At 60.3% G+C, this 20,089-nt stretch overlaps 1 protein-coding gene across 13 annotated transcripts; it reads right to left on the minus strand.

Moving 5' to 3' along the window:
- Window positions 1-334: 334 nt before the first annotated feature.
- Window positions 335-8,274, minus strand: NAGK (N-acetylglucosamine kinase). Of its 13 annotated transcripts, XR_011684055.1 has the most exons (13): window positions 8,087-8,211; window positions 7,567-7,651; window positions 6,273-6,371; window positions 6,049-6,190; window positions 5,766-5,876; window positions 3,918-4,030; window positions 3,233-3,320; window positions 1,988-2,085; window positions 1,805-1,883; window positions 1,131-1,362; window positions 903-942; window positions 637-778; window positions 335-510 (listed from the first exon to the last, which is right to left on the minus strand). XR_011684055.1 is itself a non-coding variant. In XM_071455886.1 (11 exons), the coding sequence occupies exons 1-10, from the start codon at window positions 8,113-8,115 to the stop codon at window positions 1,178-1,180; spliced, it is 1,029 nt and encodes a 342-aa protein (XP_071311987.1). In that variant the 5' UTR covers window positions 8,116-8,211; the 3' UTR covers window positions 335-381; window positions 1,131-1,177. The 13 variants fall into 13 exon arrangements, 1 of the variants encoding a protein (XP_071311987.1); XR_011684056.1 differs by lacking the exon at window positions 903-942 and having other exon boundaries at window positions 335-403; XR_011684058.1 differs by lacking the exon at window positions 637-778 and having other exon boundaries at window positions 844-942.
- Window positions 8,275-20,089: the final 11,815 nt, after the last annotated feature.

Genomic DNA, 20,089 nt, shown 5'->3' on the forward strand with positions numbered 1-20,089 from the left:
CCCCATTCCCACATTCCCATCCTCATCCTGCCCCATTCCAGGCTCTCGTTCCCACTCCCTATCCTCTCAGTCCCATCCCCATCCTGCCCCATTCCCATCCTGCTCCATCCCCTCACTCCTGGTCCCATTCCCACTCTCCCCTTCCCATTCCCATTCCCATTCCCACTCCCCTGGGCCAGTGCAACCGTTTTATTGCTGAACCACACACCCCACACACCCACAGACCCCAAACACCCCACAGACCCCACACACTCCACACACCCCAAACACCCTCACAACACCCCACACACCCCCCCAGCCCCGTCCCTCCCGCGCCCGCTCCCCCTTCATCTGGGGGGCGCTCCAGGGGCAGTTTTGGGGCGCTGTTCCATTTTTGGGGCGCTCCGGGGGCAGTTTTGGGGCGCTGTTCCCGTGTTTGGGGTGGCTCTGGGGGCAGTTTTGGGTTGGCTCTGGGGGCAGTTTTGATGTGCTGTCCTGTGTTTGGGGCACTCTGGGGGCAGTTTTGGGGCACTGTCCCCATGTTTGGGGTGGCTCTGGGGGCAGTTTTGGGGCACTGTTCGGGTTTAGGGCGCTCCGGGTGCAGTTTTGGGGCGCTGTTCGGTTTTTGGGTTGGCTCTGGGGACAGTTTTGGGGCACTATTCTATTTTTGTGGCGCTCCAGGGGCAGTTTTGGGGCGCTGTTCCATTTTTGGGGCACTCTGGGGGCAGTTTTGGGGCACTGTTCCATTTTTGGGGCACTCTGGGGGCAGTTCTGGGGCTCTGTCCCATGTTTGGGGTGGCTCTGGGGGCAGTTTTGGGGCACTGTCCCCTGTTTGGGTTGGCTCTGGGTGCAGTTTTGGGGCACTGTCCTATGTTTGGGGCGCTCTGGGGGCAGTTTCGTGGCGCTGTTTGGTTTTGGGGCACTCTGGGGGCAGTTTTGGGGCACTGTTCCATTTTTGGGGCACTCTAGGGCAGTTTTGGGGCTCTGTTCCCGTGTTTTGGGGCACTCTGGGGGCAGTTTTGTGGCGCTGTTTGGTTTTGGGGCGCTCTGTGGGCAGTTCTGTGGCGCTGTCCCGTGTTTGGGTTGCTCTGGGGGCAGTTTTGGGGCACTCTAGGGCAGTTTTGGGGCTCTGTTCCTGTGTTTTGGGGCACTCTGGGGGCAGTTTTGGGTCCCTGTCCCGTGTTTCGGGGTGCGGCTCTCAGAACTCGTGTGTGTAGAACACGTCCACGTTCCCGGCGCGATCCAGCGGCAGCGCCGCCCCCACGTTCCGGGCCCCGAGCCGCGCCCCCCCCAGCGCCGAGGAGCGCCGCAGCTTCAGCAGGCTGAACCTGGAGAAATGGCCCTGAGCCGCCAACCGCGCCTGCTCCAGCACCGGGATGAACCCTGCGGACACCGGCACGCGCTCACGGCCGAGCCCAAACGCAACCCAAAAGCCAGCCCCAAAAGCCAACGCCAAAATCCAACCCCAAAAGCCGACCCCAAAACCAGCCCCAAAAGCCAGCCCCAAAAGTGAATCCCAAAAGCCAACCCCAAAAGCCAACCCCAAAAGCCAACCCCAAAAGCCAACTCCAAAAGCAACCCCAAAAGTGAACCCAAAAATCCAACCCCAAAATCCAACCCCAAAATCCAACCCCGAAAGCCAACCCCGAAAGCCAACCCCGAAAGCCAACCCCAAAAGCCAGCCCCAAAAGCCAACCCAGAAAGTGAACCCCAAAAGCCAACCCGAAAAGCCAACCCCAGAAGCCAACCCCAAAACCAACCCCAAAACCAACCCCAAAACCCAACCCCAAAAGAACCCAGCCCCCGGAGGCCCCGCTGCGCTCACCCGCCCGCAGGCGCTCCCAGCTGTTCCACACGGAGCCCACGCAGACGATGGGCAGCCCCAGCTCGCCCCCGAACAGGCTCTGCGGGGTGGCCGCGCTCAGACAGGGACAGTGGCACCGCAGCGGGGGTGGGGACACCCGGCCGGGCGCGGTGGCACCGATGGCACCGCCGGGTGCGGCCTCACCTGGTGGATCTTGGGCAGCACGGCCACCACGTGGCGCGCCAGCACCGCGCCCGCCTTGGTGAAGATGTGGCAGCACAGCGGGTCACCGAGCTGGGCACCTGCGGGTGGCACCCGCGGGGACATGGGACACTCCCCTGTGCCCCCTACCCTGGGGGAGGCACCCACAGGGACATGGGACACTCCCCTGTGCCCCCTTCCCCAGGGGTGGCACCCACAGGGACATGGGACACTCCTCTGTGCCCCCTACCCCAGGGGTGGCACCCACAGGGACATGGGACACTCCTCTGTGCCCCCTACCCTGGGGGAGGCACCCACAGGGACATGGGACACTCCCCTGTGCCCCCTTCCCCAGGGGTGGCACCCACAGGGACATGGGACACTCCTCTGTGCCCCCTACCCCAGGGGTGGCACCCATAGGGACATGGGACACTCCCCTGTGCCCCCTTCCCCAGGGGTGGCACCCACAGGGACATGGGACACTCCTCTGTGCCCTTCCCCAGGGGTGGCACCCACAGGGACATGGGACACTCCTCTGTGTCCCCTTCCCCTCCCCGGGCTTGGCACCTGGGTGTCCCCACCCTGAGGAGGGCAGAGGGTTCTGGGGTCAAGGTGCGCCCGGGGCAGAGAGCGGGGAGTGGCAGCGGGAGGGACAAGGGGACAAGGATAAGGGGACAGCGATAAGGGGACAGGGATAAGGGGACAAGGATAAGGGGACAGGCAAAAGGGGGCAGGGACAAGTGGGCAGGGACAAGGGGGCAGGGACAAGGGGACAGGGATAAGGGGACAAGGATAAGGGGACAGGAACAAGTGGGCAGGGATAAGGGGATAGGGACAAGTGGGCAGGGACAAGGCAGCAGGGACAAGGAGGACAGGGATAAGGGGACAGGCAAAAGGGGGCAGGGACAAGTGGGCAGGGACAAGGGGACAGGCAAAAGGGGACAGGGACAAGGGGTTGGTGATAAGGGGGCAGGGACAAGGGGGACCAGGATGGGACCGGGGACAGGGACAAAGGGGAAAGGGACAATGGGTACAGGGACAAACGGGGATAGAGACAAGGGGGACAGGGATAAGGGGGCGACAGGGAAAAGGGGGACGGGGACAAAGGGGACAGGGACGGGAAGGAGGACAGGGACAAATGGGATAGGGACAAGGGAGGTAGGGACAAGGGGGATGGGGACAAACAGGGACAGGGACAAGCAGGTGACAGGGACAATGGGGTCATTCCCTGGGCAGGGGTTTCCCTACCCTCCGCCAGTTTCTGGCAAAATCCCGCAAATTTGGACTTCTCGAAGGTGCGGTAGAGGTGGGTCAGGAGCCCCATCCTGTCCGAGATCTGCGGGGTCGGGGCCAGGGGGGCCCCGGGTGAGGGCTGGGGACCCCTCCTGGGCACCCCAATGTCCCTGGGTACAGCTGGGAGCAACCCCAGGCCAGCCAGGACCCCGGAACACGGCTCAGGGCCACCCCTGGACCCCAACACCCACCCCAAAACCCTTCCAGGACCCCAATACTCACCCCAGCCCTGCCTCCAGGACCTTGACACCCATCCCAGAGCCCTTCCAGGGCCCCGAGACCCATCCCAACCCCCCAAAACTCCCAATACTCAGCCCAAAGCCCCTCCAGGACCCCAAAACCCATCCCAAACCCCTCAAGACCTCCGATACCCATCCCACAACACCCCCGGACCCCTACACCCATCCCAAAGCCCCTTAAGAAAGACCCTGATACCCATCCCAAAACTTCCCCAACACCCTGATACCCATCCCAGATCCCTGAAAACCCATCCCAAACCTCCCCAGAACCCCAACACCCATCCCAAAGCCCTACTAGACTCTCAAAACCCATCCCAACCTCCCCAACACCCCAAAATCCATCCCAAACCCCCCAAGAACCCCAAAACCCATCCCAAACACCCCAAAAGCCCCGGCAGCACCTGGAAGTAGTCGAACATGGCCTGCCTGACGTAGGCGATGTCGTGGGGCGGCACCTCCAGGTTGTCCATGCAGTCAAACACAATCTTGATAGCCTGGTGAGCGATCCAGTACGCTGGGAATAATGGGAACGGGGTCAGGGATCGATGGATGGATGATGGATGATGATGGATGGATGGATGGATGGATGATGGATGGATGATGGATGGATGGATGGATGATGGATGGATGGATGATGGATGGATGATGGATGGATGGATGGATGATGGATGGATGGATGGATGGATGATGGATGGATGGATGGATGGATGGATGGATGGATGATGGATGGATGGATGATGGATGGATGGATGGATGGATGGATGATGGATGGATGATGGATGGATGGATGGATGGATGGATGGATGGATGGATGGATGATGGATGGATGGATGATGGATGGATGATGGATGGATGGATGGATGATGGATGATGGATGGATGATGGATGGATGGATGGATGGATGGATGGATGATGGATGGATGATGGATGATGGATGGATGATGGATGGATGGATGGATGGATGGATGATGGATGGATGATGGATGGATGGATGGATGATGGATGGATGGATGATGGATGGATGATGGATGGATGATGGATGGATGGATGGATGGATGGATGGATGGATGATGGATGGATGGATGATGGATGGATGATGGATGATGGATGGATGGATGGATGGATGGATGATGGATGGATGATGGATGGATGGATGGATGGATGGATGGATGGATGGATGATGGATGGATGGATGATGGATGATGGATGGATGGATGGATGGATGGATGGATGGATGGATGATGGATGGATGATGGATGGATGGATGGATGATGGATGGATGGATGATGGATGGATGGATGGATGATGGATGGATGATGGATGGATGGATGGATGGATGGATGGATGGATGATGGATGGATGATGGATGGATGGATGGATGGATGGATGGATGGATGATGGATGGATGATGGATGGATGGATGGATGATGGATGGATGGATGATGGATGGATGGATGGATGATGGATGGATGGATGATGGATGGATGGATGATGGATGGATGATGGATGGATGGATGGATGGATGATGGATGGATGATGGATGGATGATGGATGGATGATGGATGGATGGATGGATGATGGATGGATGGATGGATGGATGGATGATAGATGATGGATGGATGATGGATGGATGGATGGATGGATGGATGGATGGATGGATGGATGATGGATGGATGGATGGATGGATGATGGATGGATGGATGGATGGATGGATGGATGATGGATGGATGGATGGATGATGGATGGATGATGGATGGATGGATGGATGGATGATGGATGATGGATGGATGGATGGATGATGGATGGATGGATGGATGGATGGATGATGGATGGATGGAGGGATGGATGATGGATGGATGATGGATGGATGATGGATGGATGGATGATGGATGGATGATGGATGGATGATGGATGGATGATGGATGGATGGATGATGGATGGATGGATGATGGATGGATGATGGATGGATGGATGGATGGATGGATGGATGGATGGATGGATGATAGATGATGGATGGATGGATGGATGATGGATGGATGGATGGATGGATGGATGGATGGATGGATGGATGGATGGATGGATGATGGATGGATGATGGATGGATGGATGGATGATGGATGGATGATGGATGGATGGATGGATGGATGGATGGATGGATGGATGATGGATGGATGGATGGATGGTCACTAATGGGGTCACTAATGGGGTCAGCAGTGGGGTCTCCCCTCCCCGGTGCCCCCCGGGCTCACCAGAGCCTTCGTCCCCCATCATGTGTCCCCAGCCTCCACAGCCGGTCTCGGAGCCGTCGGGGTTGATGAGTTTGCAGTTGGAGCCCGTGCCCGAGATGAGCACGATGCCACCTGCGGGGTGACACCCATGGGGGGGGCACGGTGCCCGATGTCACCAATGCCATCCCAGCCACCAGGGACAACGGGGGCAGGGACAAATGGGGACAGGAATGGCAAGGGGGACAGGGACAATGGGGACAGGTACAAATGGGCCAGGGACAAGGGGGACAGGGCCCAGCCGCACCGTGGTCGGTGGCCGTGGCCATGGCCCCCACGGCATCGGTGGTGATGAAGTAGCTCTGGCTCAGGTGGGGGAAGCGGCGCTGCAGCTCCTCCGTCAGCTTCCCGATGGCGTCCTGCTGGTCCCCTCCGCTCAGCGACAGCCCCTGCCGCACCCAGGGCCACCGTCACCCCCGTGGTGGCACCGGGGGGGTGGCACGGGGCTTGGGGACAGCGCGGGGGGCTCACCAGGGAGCGCAGGGGCACCTGGGGGTCGGCGCCCGCCTTGCTCTTGGCCTCAGTGACCATGCGCTCGATCCTCTCCAGGCACTTGTCGGAGCCGATGAGCTGTGACAATGCCAGGGGACACCCTGAGGCCACCAAGGTGCCACACCGGGGGTCCCACGTGGCGTTTTGGACACCTTGAGGCCACCCTGGGGGTCTCACGTGGGTTTTTGGACACCCTGAGGCCACCCCAGTGCCACCCAAGGGTCCCGCATGGGTTTTTGGGTATGGGAACACCCTGAGGCCACCCAGGGGCCATCCCATGAGGGTTTTTGGGAATGGGACACCGTGTCACCATCTGCAGTGGCTGCGTCCCACCCAGGTGTCCGTGAGTTTGGGGACAACCAGAAACAGCAACACTCCGTGTCCCACACCCTGCTCCACACCCCACATCTCCATGTCCCACACCCCATTCTGTGTCCCAAACCCATTTCCATGTCCCAAACCCAGGCCTGTGTCCCAAACTCTGCTCCCTGTCCCAAACTCATCTCCATATCCCACATCTCCACATCCCACAGCCCACTCCATGTCCCAAAGCCAGCTCTGTGTTCCACACCCCGCTCCGTGTCCCAAACCCAGCACCACGTCCCAAAGCCATCTCCAAATCCCGTATCTCCATGTCCCACACCCAGCTCCGTGTCCCAAACCCATCTCTGTGTCCCAAAGCCATTTCCATGTCCCACATCCCACTCTTTGTCTCAAACCCATCTCCACATCCCAGACCCAGCTCCGTGTCCCAAAGCCATCTCCAAATCCCATATCTCTATGTTCTACACCCTACTCCACATCCCAAACCCTGCTCTCTGTCCCAAACCCAACTCCATAACCCATTCCTCCATTTCCCAAAGCCCTTGTCCCTGTGTCCCAAAACCCCCTCCCCGTGTCCCACACCCAGCTCCATGTCCCAAACCCAGCTCCATATCCCATATCTCTGTGTCCCAAAACCCCCTCCCCATGTCCCAAACCCAGCTTCATGTCCCAAACCCATCTCCGTGTTCCAAACCCAGCTCCATGTCCCATACCCAGCTCCATATCCCAAACCCAGCTCCATATCCCATAACTCCATGTCCCAAACCCAGCTCCATGTCCCAAACCCATCTCCGTGTCCCAAACCCACCTCCATGTCCCATACCCAGCTCCATATCCCATATCTCTGCATCCCACACCCCCTCCCCATATCCCACACCCCCTCCCCCTGTCCTGTCCCCTGTCCCCGTGTCCCAGCCCAGCCTGGGGACAGGGCTGTCCCCCAGCTCACCCAGTGGTTGGTGCAGGGTCCCTCGGTCTCGGCCAGGATTTGGCCATCCCCGGACACCAGCACCACCCTGGAGTGGGTGCCCCCGCTGCGGAGAGAGGGGGGGACACTGCCAGCACCGCCCCCTGGCCCCTGTCCCCTGTCCCACCGAGCGGGGGTACCCAAGGGGTCACTCGGGGGGCCCTGAAATGGGGGGTGCTGACCCCCACCCGGGGCAGGAGCCGCTCCTGGGGGGTCCATCCGAGCCCCCCTCCATGGCTGCCTCCCCCCGGTTTGGGGGTGCCCGGGCGGGGCGGTGGCTTTGGGGGTGCGGAGGAGCCCCCGGAGCCCCCGTCCATCGGTCCCCGTTCCCTCGGTTTGGGGGTACCCGGGGCGGGGCGATGGGTTTGGGGGTGCGGAGGAGCCCCCGGAGCCCCCGTCCATCGGTCCCCGTTCCCTCGGTATGGGGGTGCCCGGGCGGGGCACTGGGTTTGGGGGTGCGGAGGAGCCCCCGGAGCCCCCCCGGCCGCGCCGCGCCCCTCACCCCTCCACGCCGCCGAACAGCGACGCCATCGCGGCCGCCACTGGCCCCGCCCCCCGGTCCCGGACACGCGCCCCGCTCCCGGACACGCCCCGGGCGAGGCCGCGCCCACTGACACGCCCATGACCATTTATGGATATTGGCCACGCTCATATACACGCCCGTCCGCGTGGCCCCGCCCATAGCCCGCCCATCTCCATATATGGGCAAAGTGTAGCGTCGTCTAGTCCATGGCCACGCCTCCCGCTTTGGCTCCGCCCCCCGCCCGCTCCGGGTCCCTGTGGCCCCTCCCTGTCCCCGTCCGTCCCCTGCGCGTTGGCACCGGGACCCCACCCGCGACACGGCCCCGCGCACGGGGCGCTGCTGCCCCACGGACACGCTCAGGACACGGCCCCGCGCGTGTGGGGCCGCGGAACGGCGCAAATCCCCCAAATCCCCCCAAAACCCACCCGTGAGAAATCCCCCAAATCCCCCAGGGCCCATCCGCGGCACAACCCCAAGCAACCACAAGTGACAAATTCCCCCAAATCCCCCCTACCCACGTGTGATAAATCCCCCAAATCCCCCCAAAACCCGCCCGTGACAAATCCCCCAAATCCCCTCTGTACCCCAACTGTGAGAAATCCCCCAAATCCCCCCGTACCCATCCATGGCACAGTCCCACGCACCCACAAGTGACAAATTCCCCCAAATCCCCCCTACCCACCCGTGAGAAATCCCCCAAATCCACCCTGTACCCACACGTGAGAAATCCCCCAAATCCCCCCAAAACCCACGCGTGAGAAATCCCCCAAATCCCCTCTGTACCCCGACTGTGAGAAATGCCCAAATCCCCCCAAAACCCACAAGTGACAAAATCCCCCAAATCCCGCAAAAATGCACCCGTGAGAAATCCCCCAAATCCCCCCGTTCCCTCCTGGCACAGAGCCCCCCTCGCACTCCGCCTCTCCTACCTGGAATCCCCCAAAGCTAATGGGGTTCCCCCCTGTCCCCTCTGTCCCTGGTGTCCCCTCTGTCCCCTCTGTTCCCGGTGTCCCCTCCCCCGCGGGTCCCTCCACAGCCGCTGCCGGTCCCCCCTCCCCCGGGTCCCCCCTCCCCAGGCCAGCGGGGTCACAGCTGAGGCCCTGCAGGGCCCCGCGGGCTCAGCGGGGGACAGAGGTGACAGTGATGGCAGCGGTGACAGCGGTGGCAGAGGTGACAATGATGGCAGCAGTGACAGCCACGTGAGCTGGCTGTACCCACCCCAGGGACAGGGAGGGAGAGAGGGGAGGGAGAGAGGGGAGGGGGGAGATGGAAAACGTGAAGGGAAAGAGAGAGGGATGGATGATGGATGGATGGATGGATGGATGATGGATGGATGATGGATGGATGGATGGATGGATGATGGATGGATGGATGATGGATGGATGATGGATGGATGGATGGATGATGGATGGATGATGGATGGATGATGGATGGATGGATGGATGATGGATGGATGGATGATGGATGGATGATGGATGGATGGATGGATGATGGATGGATGGATGATGGATGGATGATGGATGGATGATGGATGGATGGATGGATGGATGGATGGATGGATGGATGATGGATGGATGGATGGATGGATGGATGGATGGATGATGGATGGATGATGGATGGATGGATGATGGATGGATGGATGGATGGATGGATGGATGGATGGATGGATGGATGATGGATGGATGGATGAGGGATGGATGGATGATGGATGGATGATGGATGGATGGATGGATGGATGGATGGATGGATGGATGGATGGATGAGGGATGGATGGATGGATGGATGAGGGATGGATGGATGGATGGATGGATGGATGGATGGATGATGGATGGATGATGGATGGATGGATGGATGGATGAGGGATGGATGGATGGATGGATGGATGGATGGATGGATGGATGGATGATGGATGGATGATGGATGGATGGATGGATGATGGATGGATGGATGGATGGATGGATGATGGATGGATGGATGATGGATGGATGGATGGATGGATGATGGATGGATGGATGGATGGATGGATGGATGATGGATGGATGGATGGATGGATGGATGGATGATGGATGGATGATGGATGATGGATGGATGGATGATGGATGGATGGATGGATGGATGATGGATGGATGGATGATGGATGGATGGATGGATGGATGATGGATGGATGGACAGGCAGGAGGAGGAGCAGGGACAACTGCAACCAGCTGGGGACAATGGCCCAGAAACCAGAGGAGGGCACAGGTGGCCCAGCATGGTCAGGAACCCTTTCCCACCCGGCAGCACCATCCGGGCCATCCCAAATCCCAAATCCCACACCCCACATCCCACACCTCGCACAGCCACATTGCCTCTGTCAGGGGTTCTGTGGTCCTGGGATGCTGGGACGGGGACACAGTGGGGCAGCTGGGCCACAGCTGGGATGAGGACACAGCCGGGATGGGGACACGGCCAAGATGGGGACACAGCCGAGGTGGGGACACAGGCGAGGTGGGGACACAGCCGGGATGGGGACACAGCCGGGATGGGGACACAGCTGGGATGGGGACACAGCCGAGGTGGGGACACGGCCATCCCGGGACTGAGATCGTGTCGTGTCCCCCCCGCCCTTCAGCAGGGTGTGGCGGAGTCTTCTTGCCGTGTGTCGCCTCCTCCTGGGGGCTGTGCCCGCCCCAGGCATGCGGACCCTCGGGATTGTCCCCGTTTTCCAGGCTGGGGGTCCCGGGCTCCGCGGGAGGAGCGAGCCCGGCTCCCCCCGGGCGGGGGAGGCGGCGGCAGGGGAAGGGTTAAGGCGGGGAGCGCGCGTGTGCAGCCCCCGAGCCCACCGCCCTGTGCCCTCATTAGCCCCGGTGGCACCAGCCTGTCTGGGGACAGCGGCGACAGGCGACAGGGGACGGCCCCCGCCGCCTTTGTCTCAACTTGTGGCAAAGTTGGAGCGGAGCCGGGAGCTGCCGGTGAGTCCCACGAGGGGACAGCGCTGTCCCCGCTGCCACCCCCGGCGCCAGGGGGACGGCGGGGCCGTGCCGCGAGTGCCCCGACCGCATCGCGCCACCCGCTCGGGGACGAGGACAGGAGCGTCCCCGCGGTGCCCTGAGCGTGTCCCCAGCCTGGAGGAGGTGGCTTCTCCCACCTGGGATCGGGTGGCACCGGCGGGACGGGAGGCGCGGGGTAAGGCACGGAGGTTTGGGGGGCTCGGGGCAAACAGGCGGTGGGACCCAGCCCGGGAATGGGGCGCGGGAACCAGGAACGCTCCAGGGACAGCCCGGTGCCAGCAGAGCCCGGGAAGGGCGGGGAGGCTCCATCCCTGCCGCTCCCGTGGGTTCCCGATGGAGGGACAGCGAGGGCAGCGGGACAGCGAGGGGACATCGGCACGAGGGGACCCGGGCTGAGCCCCCCAAAACCTGGCTGGGGCTCCTCCGTTATCCCGAGCTCCACCCCGGAGCATCCCCGGCGGATCTGGCTGGGAGAGGAGGGAAGAAGGCCCAGGCAGGAGCGGCCCCGCTGCGGGGGAAGCGCTGATTTCTGGGGGCTGGGTGGAATTCCGGGCTCTGGATCCATCCCCGGCTGCTGAGCCAGGGTCGGAGCAGCACCAGGGACATCCCAGGGACGTCTCGGGGACATCTCAGGGACATCCCGCCCGGAGGAGGAGGAGGAGGATGGTGAGCGGAGGATCGGGAATGGGGCGGTGGTGGGGTGGGGTGGGCGGCTGCCGTTGGGATTGGATTTGGGGCGCCCATCCCAGCGGGTGATCCCATCCCAAACGGACGATCCTGTGCCCGTTCCCATCCCAAATGGGTGATCCCACACCCGTCCCCATCCCAAATAGACCACACGGGGTCACACCCATGCCACCGGTACCGGGAGAAAGAATCAGCCGGGAGAGCCAGGATGCAGGGAAGCGGAGCCTGTCCGTGTGTCCGTCCGTGTGTCTTTCCCTGTGTCCGGTTGCCTTCATGCGGCTCTGAAATCCCACTGTGTTCCTGGAGATCCCAGCTGTGCTGTAAGTGCTGTCTGTCCCATTGCCAGAGTCCGTCCATTTGTCTGATTGTCCGTCCATCCATCCATCATCCCTCCATCCATCCATCCATCATCCATCCATCATCCATCATCCATCCATCCATCATCCATCCATCATCCATCATCCATCCATCCATCCATCATCCATCCATCATCCATCATCCATCCATCCATCCATCATCCATCCATCATCCATCCATCCATCCATCCATCCATCCATCATCCATCCATCCATCATCCATCCATCCATCCATCATCCATCCATCATCCATCCATCCATCATCCATCCATCATCCATCCATCCATCATCCATCATCCATCATCCATCCATCATCCATCCATCCATCCATCCATCCATCATCCATCCATCATCCATCCATCATCCATCCATCCATCATCCATCCATCCATCCATCCATCCATCCATCATCCATCATCCATCATCCATCATCCATCCATCCATCCATCCATCCATCATCCATCATCCATCCATCATCCATCCATCATCCATCCATCCATCATCCATCATCCATCCATCCATCCATCCATCCATCCATCCATCCATCCATCATCCATCCATCCATCCATCATCCATCCATCATCCATCCATCATCCGTCCATCCATCCATCATCCATCCATCATCCATCCATCATCCATCCATCCATCCATCCATCCATCCATCCATCCATCCATCATCCGTCCATCCATCCATCATCCATCCATCATCCGTCCATCCATCCATCATCCATCCATCCATCCATCCATCCATCCATCATCCGTCCATCCATCCATCATCCATCCATCATCCATCCATCCATCATCCTTCCTTCCTTCCTTCCTTCCTTCCTTCCTTCCTTCCTTCCTTCCTTCCTTCCTTCCTTCCTTCCTTCCTTCCTTCCTTCCTTCCTTCCTTCCTTCCTTCCTTCCTTCCTTCCTTCTTTCCCTGTGTGCATCCATCCATCCCAGCATTTGCTCATCCATCCCACCATCCCTTTGTCCCTTCATCCCTCCATTGCTCCATCCATGCCTCCATTTTCCCACTCCCCACCCTCCACCCCTCCCTCCATCTCTCTCTCCCTCCCTCCACCCCACTCCCCATCCCAGGGATCTGGGCAGGGACAATGTTGGTGACATTTGCGCTCCGGCTCTGCCGCCTTCCAGCCGGACACCGTGGAGGGGACAGGAGGTGAATTCCAGAGGAGGTGAATTCCAGGTGAATTCCTGAGGGGATCAGGAGCAGGGCTGGGAGGTGACGCTGTTGGGGCCGAGCCGCCCTGGGGTGGTGGCACTGGGGACACGGGTGGCTCCTGCCTGTTCTGGGAGGTGTCACAGAGCAGCCTCAGCTCTGAGGGCTGGGGATGAGCACCGGGATGTGGCTGTGACCTTTCCAACCGGGAATGTCACCGGTGTCCACCCACGGAGACCCTGGGCTGGACAGGGATGGGGACAGGGACAGGGAATGGAGATGGGGACAGGGAGTGGGGACAGGGACAGGGAATGGGGATGGGGATGGGGATGGGAGTGGGGAATGAGGACAGGGAATGGGAGATAGGGACAGAAAATGGGAATGGGGATGGGGATGGGATCTGGGAATGGAAATGGGGATGGGGACAGGAATGGGGATGGGGATGGGGACAGGGAATGGGGATGTGACAGGGACAGGGAAAGGGACAGAGAATGGGGACACAGACAGGGACAGGGAATGGGAATAGGGACCGGGAATGGGGATGGGATAGGGAATGGGGACAGGGACAGGGAATGGGGACAGGGAATGGGGATGGGGACAGGGACAAGGACAAGGATGGGGATGGGGACAGGGACAAGGATGGGGATGGGGACAGGGATGGAGACGGGAATGGGGCAGGGATAGGGATGTGGGTGGGGACAGGGATGGGGACAGGGACAGGGACAGCAGTGGGGGTGGGCAGGGGGCTATGGGCGTGTCCAGGGGGACAGGGACAGGGACAGCCCCAGGGGCGCCCATCCCCACCGGAGGGGTCGGGGCGGGGCCGATGGGGCCGCGGGGCCCCGGTGGGGGCAGAGGGCAGGAGCCGAGGGGCGCCGCTCGTTAAAGCTGATCGCTCCATCGCTAATTGATATCATTAATGAGCGGGGGGAGGGGGCGGAGAATCCCCCCGGAGCGGCTCCGCCCCTCCTCCACCCGCGCCGTGCCTCAGTTTCCCCCACCCGCCTGCGGAGCGCGCGCGCGGGGACACGCGGCGATGTCACCGCCCCGCGCGTGCCACGGGAGCGGGGGGGGAGAGGGCAGGGGACACGGCCGGGAATGTCCCTTGGGGTCACCCGATGAGACAATCCCTCCGGGGAGGGACCTGGGGACGCTGGTGGCACCGCCCTGGCGTCACCCGGGCTGGTGGCACCGCCTCGGTGTCACCCGGGCTGGTGGCGGGGATAGGCGGGGCTGTCCCCACAGCGCTCCCAGCAGCGCGCGGGGCTGCACTGGGATGGACTGGGATGAACTGGGATGGACTGGGCCAGACTGGGCCAGACTGGGATGAACTGGGACAGACTGCAATGGACTGGGATGGACTGGGACGGACTGCGTTGAACCGGGATGGACTGTGATGAACTGGGATGGACTGGGATGAACTGGGATGAACTGGGATGGACTGGGATGGACTGGGATGAACTGGGACAGACTGCAATGGACTGGGATGGACTGGGATGGACTGGGATGGACTGGGACGGACTGGGATGAACTGGGACAGACTGCAATGGACTGGGATGAACTGGGATGGACTGGGATGGACTGGGACAGACTGGGATGAACTGGGATGAATTGGGATGAACTGGGATGGACTGGGATGGACTGGGATGGACTGGGATGAACTGGAAGTCTTCCAGTGCTCCCCAGGAGCTGGGCAGGAGCCCCAGCAGGAGCACCGAGAGGTCCCCAAAACCCGGCTGAGGGGACACGGGAGCCCAAAACCCGGCTGAGGGGACACGGGAGCCCTGAAGCCGTGACAAGGGGACAGGGGACCCCAAAGCTGTGGTAGGGAGGACATGGGACCCCCAAATCTCTGCTGAAGGGAGATGGGACCCCCGAATCTCCCCCAGGACCCCCAAATCCTGGCTGAGGGTAAATGGAACCCCAAACGTGGACTGAGGGGAGAAGGGGTCCCCAAAATCCCACCCGGGGGGAAATGGGGCCCCTGAATCCCCGGTGAGGACAAGCGGGGTGTCCTGGGCACCCCACAAGGGTGATGGAGCAGGGGATGGGGGCACCCCAAATCCAGGGGTCACCCCGGATTTTCCCAGACCCCAAATCCATGGCACCATCCCATGATGGGGATCCGCTCCCACCACCCCAAAACCATTTTGGGGACACGCGGGGGGTGCTGGGGCCGGAGTAGATCGGGGGTGCCCCCAAACCCCTCCCGGAGGGAGGCGAGGCCGCCCCGTGTCCCCTCTGCCGTTTGGAGTCCGTGGGGACTCCGTGTGCCCATCCCGGGGGTCCCCTGGGGGTGCGGGCAGTGGGTGCCCCCCAATCCTTCCTGATCGATCCCCCAATCCTTCCTGATCGATCCCCCCAATCCTTCCTGATTGATCCCCCCCGTTCCTGATTGATCCCCCCCGTTCCTGATTGATCCCCCAGTCCTTCCTGATCGATCCCCCCAATCCTTCCTGATCGATCCCCCCAATCCTTCCTGATCGATCCCCCCAATCCTTCCTGATTGATCCCCCCCGTTCCTGATTGATCCCCCCAATCCTTCCTGATCGATCCCCCAATCCTTCCTGATCGATCCCCCCAATCCTTCCTGATCACCCCATTTTCCTGATTGATCCCCCCCCTTCCTGATTGATGCCCTGACCTTTCCCAATTGCTCCCCCCCTTTTCCTGATTGATTTTCCCACCTTTTCCAACTGAACCCCATCATTCCTGATCGATCCCCCCATTCCTGATCGATCCCCCCCATTCCTGATCGATCCCCCATCTTTTCTGATTGAACCCCGTTTCCTGATTGATCCTCCCCCTTCTTGACTGATCCCCCATTTCCCGATTGCTCCCCCACCTTCTCCCGATTGATTTTCCCCCTTTTCCTGATCGATCCCCCCATTGTTCCCTTATTGATCCCCCCAATCCTCCTTGCTTGCCCCCCCTTTTCCCAATTGATCCCCATCATTCCCAATTGCTCCCCCATCTTTTCCTGATTGATTTTCCCCCCTTTCCTGATCGATCTCCCGACCTTTCCTGATTGATCCCACCTTTTCCTGATTGATCCCCTCGCCTTTCCTGTCTGCTCCCCCATCATTCCCGATTGCTCCCCCTTTTCCTGATTGATCACCCCCTTTTCCTGATTGATCACCCCCTTTTCCTGATTGATCCTCCCCTCTTTTCCCGATTGATCTTCCCACTTTTCCTGATTGCTTCCCCATCATTCCCGATTGCCCCCCCTTTTCCCAACTGATCCCCATCATTCCCAATTGCTCCCCCATCTTTTCCCGATTGATTTTCCCCCCTTTTCCTGATGGATCCCCCGACCTTTCCTGATTGATCCCACCTTTTCCTGATCGATCCTGCTTTCCCTGATTGATCCCCCGACCTTTCCTGACTGCTCCCCCCCTTTTCCCAATTGATGCCCCCCATCCTTCCAGACTTTTTCCCATCCTTCCTGATTGATCCCCCCCATCCTTCTTGATCACCTCCTCTTTTCCTGATTGATCACCCCACCTTTCCTGATTGATCCCCCATCATTCCCGATTGCTCCCCCTTTTCCTGATTGATCCCCCCCTCTTTTCCCGATTGATCCCCTCACCTTTCCTGTCTGCTCCCCCATCATTCCCGATTGCTCCCCCTTTTCCCGATTGATCTTCCCACCTTTCCTGATTGATCCCCTCCCCCCCCTTTTCTCGATTGATTTTCCCACCTTTCCCGACTGCTCCCTCATCATTCCCGAGTTCTCCCCACATTTTTCCCGATTGCTCCCCTTTTCCCCATCGCTCCCCCTTTTCCCAATTGCTCCCTCGCCGGTCCCGGGAGGCAGAGCCGGTCCCGGGGAGCAGCGGGGCTGGTTCGGGGGAGGCAGAGCCGGTTCCGGAGAGGCAGAGCAGCAGCAGGAGCGGGGCCAGTCCCGGGGAGCAGCGGGTCCGGTCCCGGGGAGGCAGAGCCGGTCCCGGGGAGCAGCGGGTCCGGTCCCGGTTCGGGGGAGCAGCAGCAGGAGCGGGAGCGGGCCCGGTCCCGGGGAGCAGCAGCAGCAGGAGCGGGGCCAGTCCCGGGGAACAGCGGGCCCGGTCCCGAGGAGGCAGAACCGGTCCCGGGGAGCAGCAGCAGCAGGAGCGGTCCCGGTCCCGGTCCCGGTCCCGGTCCTGGTCCCGGTCCCGGGGAGCAGCAGCCGCAGCAGCGGGAGCGGGCCCGGTTCGGGGGAGCAGCAGCCGCAGCAGCGGGAGCGGGCCCGGTTCGGGGGAGCAGCAGCCGCAGCAGCGGGAGCGGGCCCGGTCCCCGGCCGCGGTGCATTCACGGTTCGGGGAGCGCGGGAGGCTGAGCGGAGCTGACGGCAGCCGGCGGGAGCGGCGCTCCGGGGGGAGCAGGGCCCGGATCAGGCAGGGCTGACCGGAGCGCGACCCGCGGCGCAACACGGAGCCGATGAACGGCGGCGGCGGCGGCGGCGGCGGCGCGGGGGCAGCGGGGCGGGGGCGGCTCTGTCAGCCCGGGGCAGCGCGGCCAGGCGTGCGGGGAGCGGGGCGGGAACGGGAACCGGGAACCGGGAACCGGGATGGAGCAATGGGAACCGGGATGGGGGAACGGGGATGGCAATGGGGTCATGGGAACGGGAATGGGGATAAGGGAATGGGAACGGGGAGATGGGAATGGGAATGGGAACCGGGGTGGGGGAATAGGGGATTGGGGATGGGGGAATGGGAATGCGGGAACGGGGATGGGGATGGGAATGGGAATGGGGTAATGGGAACAGGAAAGGGATGAGGGAATGGGGATGAGAATGGGAATGGGGATGGGGATGGGAATGGGAAAGGGAACAGGAACTGGGAGCAGGAGTGGGGATAGGGACGGGAATGGGAATGGGGGAATGAGGATGAGGATGGGAATGGGGATGGGAACGGGAACAGGGATGAGAGTGGGAATGGGAATGGGGAAATGGGAATGGGGTAATGGGAAGGGGGGAATGGGAATGGAGATGGGGATGGGGGAATGGGATTGGGAACGGGAACAGGAAAGGAGATGGGAACTGGGATGTGGGAATGGGAACAGGGATGAGAGTGGGAATGGGGATGAGAAGGGGAATGGGGATGGGGATGAGATTGGGGGAATGGGAACAGGAACAAGATTGGGGATGGGGACGGGGATGGGAAAGGGAATGGGGATGGGAATAGGGATGGGATTGGGGTGGCAATGGATTGGGAATGGGAATGGGAACAGGAATGGGGGAATGGGAACGGGGATGGGGATTGGATTGGGATGGGATTGGGAACAGGAATGGGGATGGGGGAATGGGAAGAGAAACAGGAGTGGGGATGGGGATGGGAACAGGAACGAGAAGGAGGATGAGGGAATGGGAACAGGAATGGGAATGGGATGGGATGGAACAGGAGCTGGAATTGGAATGGGAATGAGATGGGAATGGGGATGAGGACAGGAATGGGGGAATGGGAATGAGAATGGGAATGGGGGAATGGGAATGGGGGAATGGGAACAGGAGTGGGGGTGGGAAATGGGGATTGGAATGGGAATGGGAATGGGAGTGGGGATGGGAATGAGGATGGAAATCAGACAGGGGGAGGTGGGGGGCGCTGGGAGTCAAATCCCATCCATGGGGATGTTCAGGGATTAGGGGACAAAATCCCATCCATGGGGATGTTCAGGGACAAATTCCCATCCATGGGGACCTGTAGGGCTTGGAAACAAAACCCCATCCATGAGGATTTCTGGGATTTAGGGAAAAACCCCCTCCAGAAGGATTTGGGGGAACCCAAACCCCATCCATGGGTTCAAGCCAAGCTCTGGGGGGTGCCAAACACCCAAACCACTCCCCGAGAACCTTCTGGAAGCTCCAATCCCGGATCCCTGGGGAGCTGTGGGGTGTGAGGGGAAGGGGGGAGCGGCAGAGAGCCCCGTCAGCCCCGTCAGGAGCGGGAAAAGGGGAGGGAACGGCGCTCCCGGGGCGCCTCTCGCACATTTTTCACGCCTGGATTCGCCGGCAGCTCCCGGCGGGGCCCGCCCGGAACTTCACGGGGTTTTGGTTGCGGAGTGGAAATGGGAAAAGAGAAAAAAAAAATATCCTGCAAAAGAAAAAGAAACAAAAAAGGGGGAAAAAAAAAAGCTGTAAAAATAGCTCTAAAAATAGCCCTAAAAGCAACCTAAAAACTGCCCTAAAAATAATCCTAAAAACTGTCCTAAAAATAATCCTAAAAACTGCCCTACAAATAATCCTAAAAATTGCCCTACAAATAATCCTAAAAATGACCCTAAAAACAATCCTAAAAACTGCCCTAAAAATTGCCCTAAAAATAACCCTAAAAACGATCCTTAAAATGGCCCTAAAAATAACCCCACACGCAGCTCTGAGGGTCCTAAATGCCCTAATGGGGGATTTTGGGGTGACAGGGAGGGGTGGGCATGAGGAGCGCCCTATTGGGGTGTTTGGGGTGCTTGGGGTTTTCGGGTGTTTGGGGTATTTGGGGTTCCTGGAATTTTTTGTGTGTTTGGGGTATTTGGGGCTGTTTGGGTAATTTGGGGTGTTTGGGTTGTGTGGGGTATTTGGGGCTGTTTGGGGTGCTCAGGATTTTGGGGTGTTTGGGGTATTTGGGGTGTTTGGGGTTTTGGGGTTTTTGGGGCATTTGGGGTGCTTGGGGAGCTCGGATTTTTTGGGGTGTTTGGGGTATTTGCAGTGTTTGGGGGTTTTTGGGGTGCTTGGGGTGATTTTTGGGGTGTTTGGGGTTCTGGGGTCCCCAGGACACCTGAGGTTCACAGGAGTTTTGGGGTGCTTGAGGTGT

Source organism: Agelaius tricolor, unplaced genomic scaffold (genome assembly GCF_023055355.1).
Source record: "Agelaius tricolor isolate 1412-34295 unplaced genomic scaffold, bAgeTri1.0.p SCAF_54, whole genome shotgun sequence".
Taxonomy (NCBI): Eukaryota; Metazoa; Chordata; class Aves; order Passeriformes; family Icteridae; genus Agelaius; species Agelaius tricolor.

Coding starts and splice junctions, on each gene's coding strand:
- NAGK (XM_071455886.1), bottom strand. CDS start 8,115: ATGGCGTCGCTGTTCGGCGGCGTGGAGGG. Junction 6,191..6,272: donor AGGTGCCCCTGCGCTCCCTG/GTGAGCCCCCCG, acceptor TGGGTGCGGCAG/GGGCTGTCGCTGAGCGGAGG. Junction 1,363..1,804: donor CTGGGAGCGCCTGCGGGCGG/GTGAGCGCAGCG, acceptor CGGTGTCCGCAG/GGTTCATCCCGGTGCTGGAG.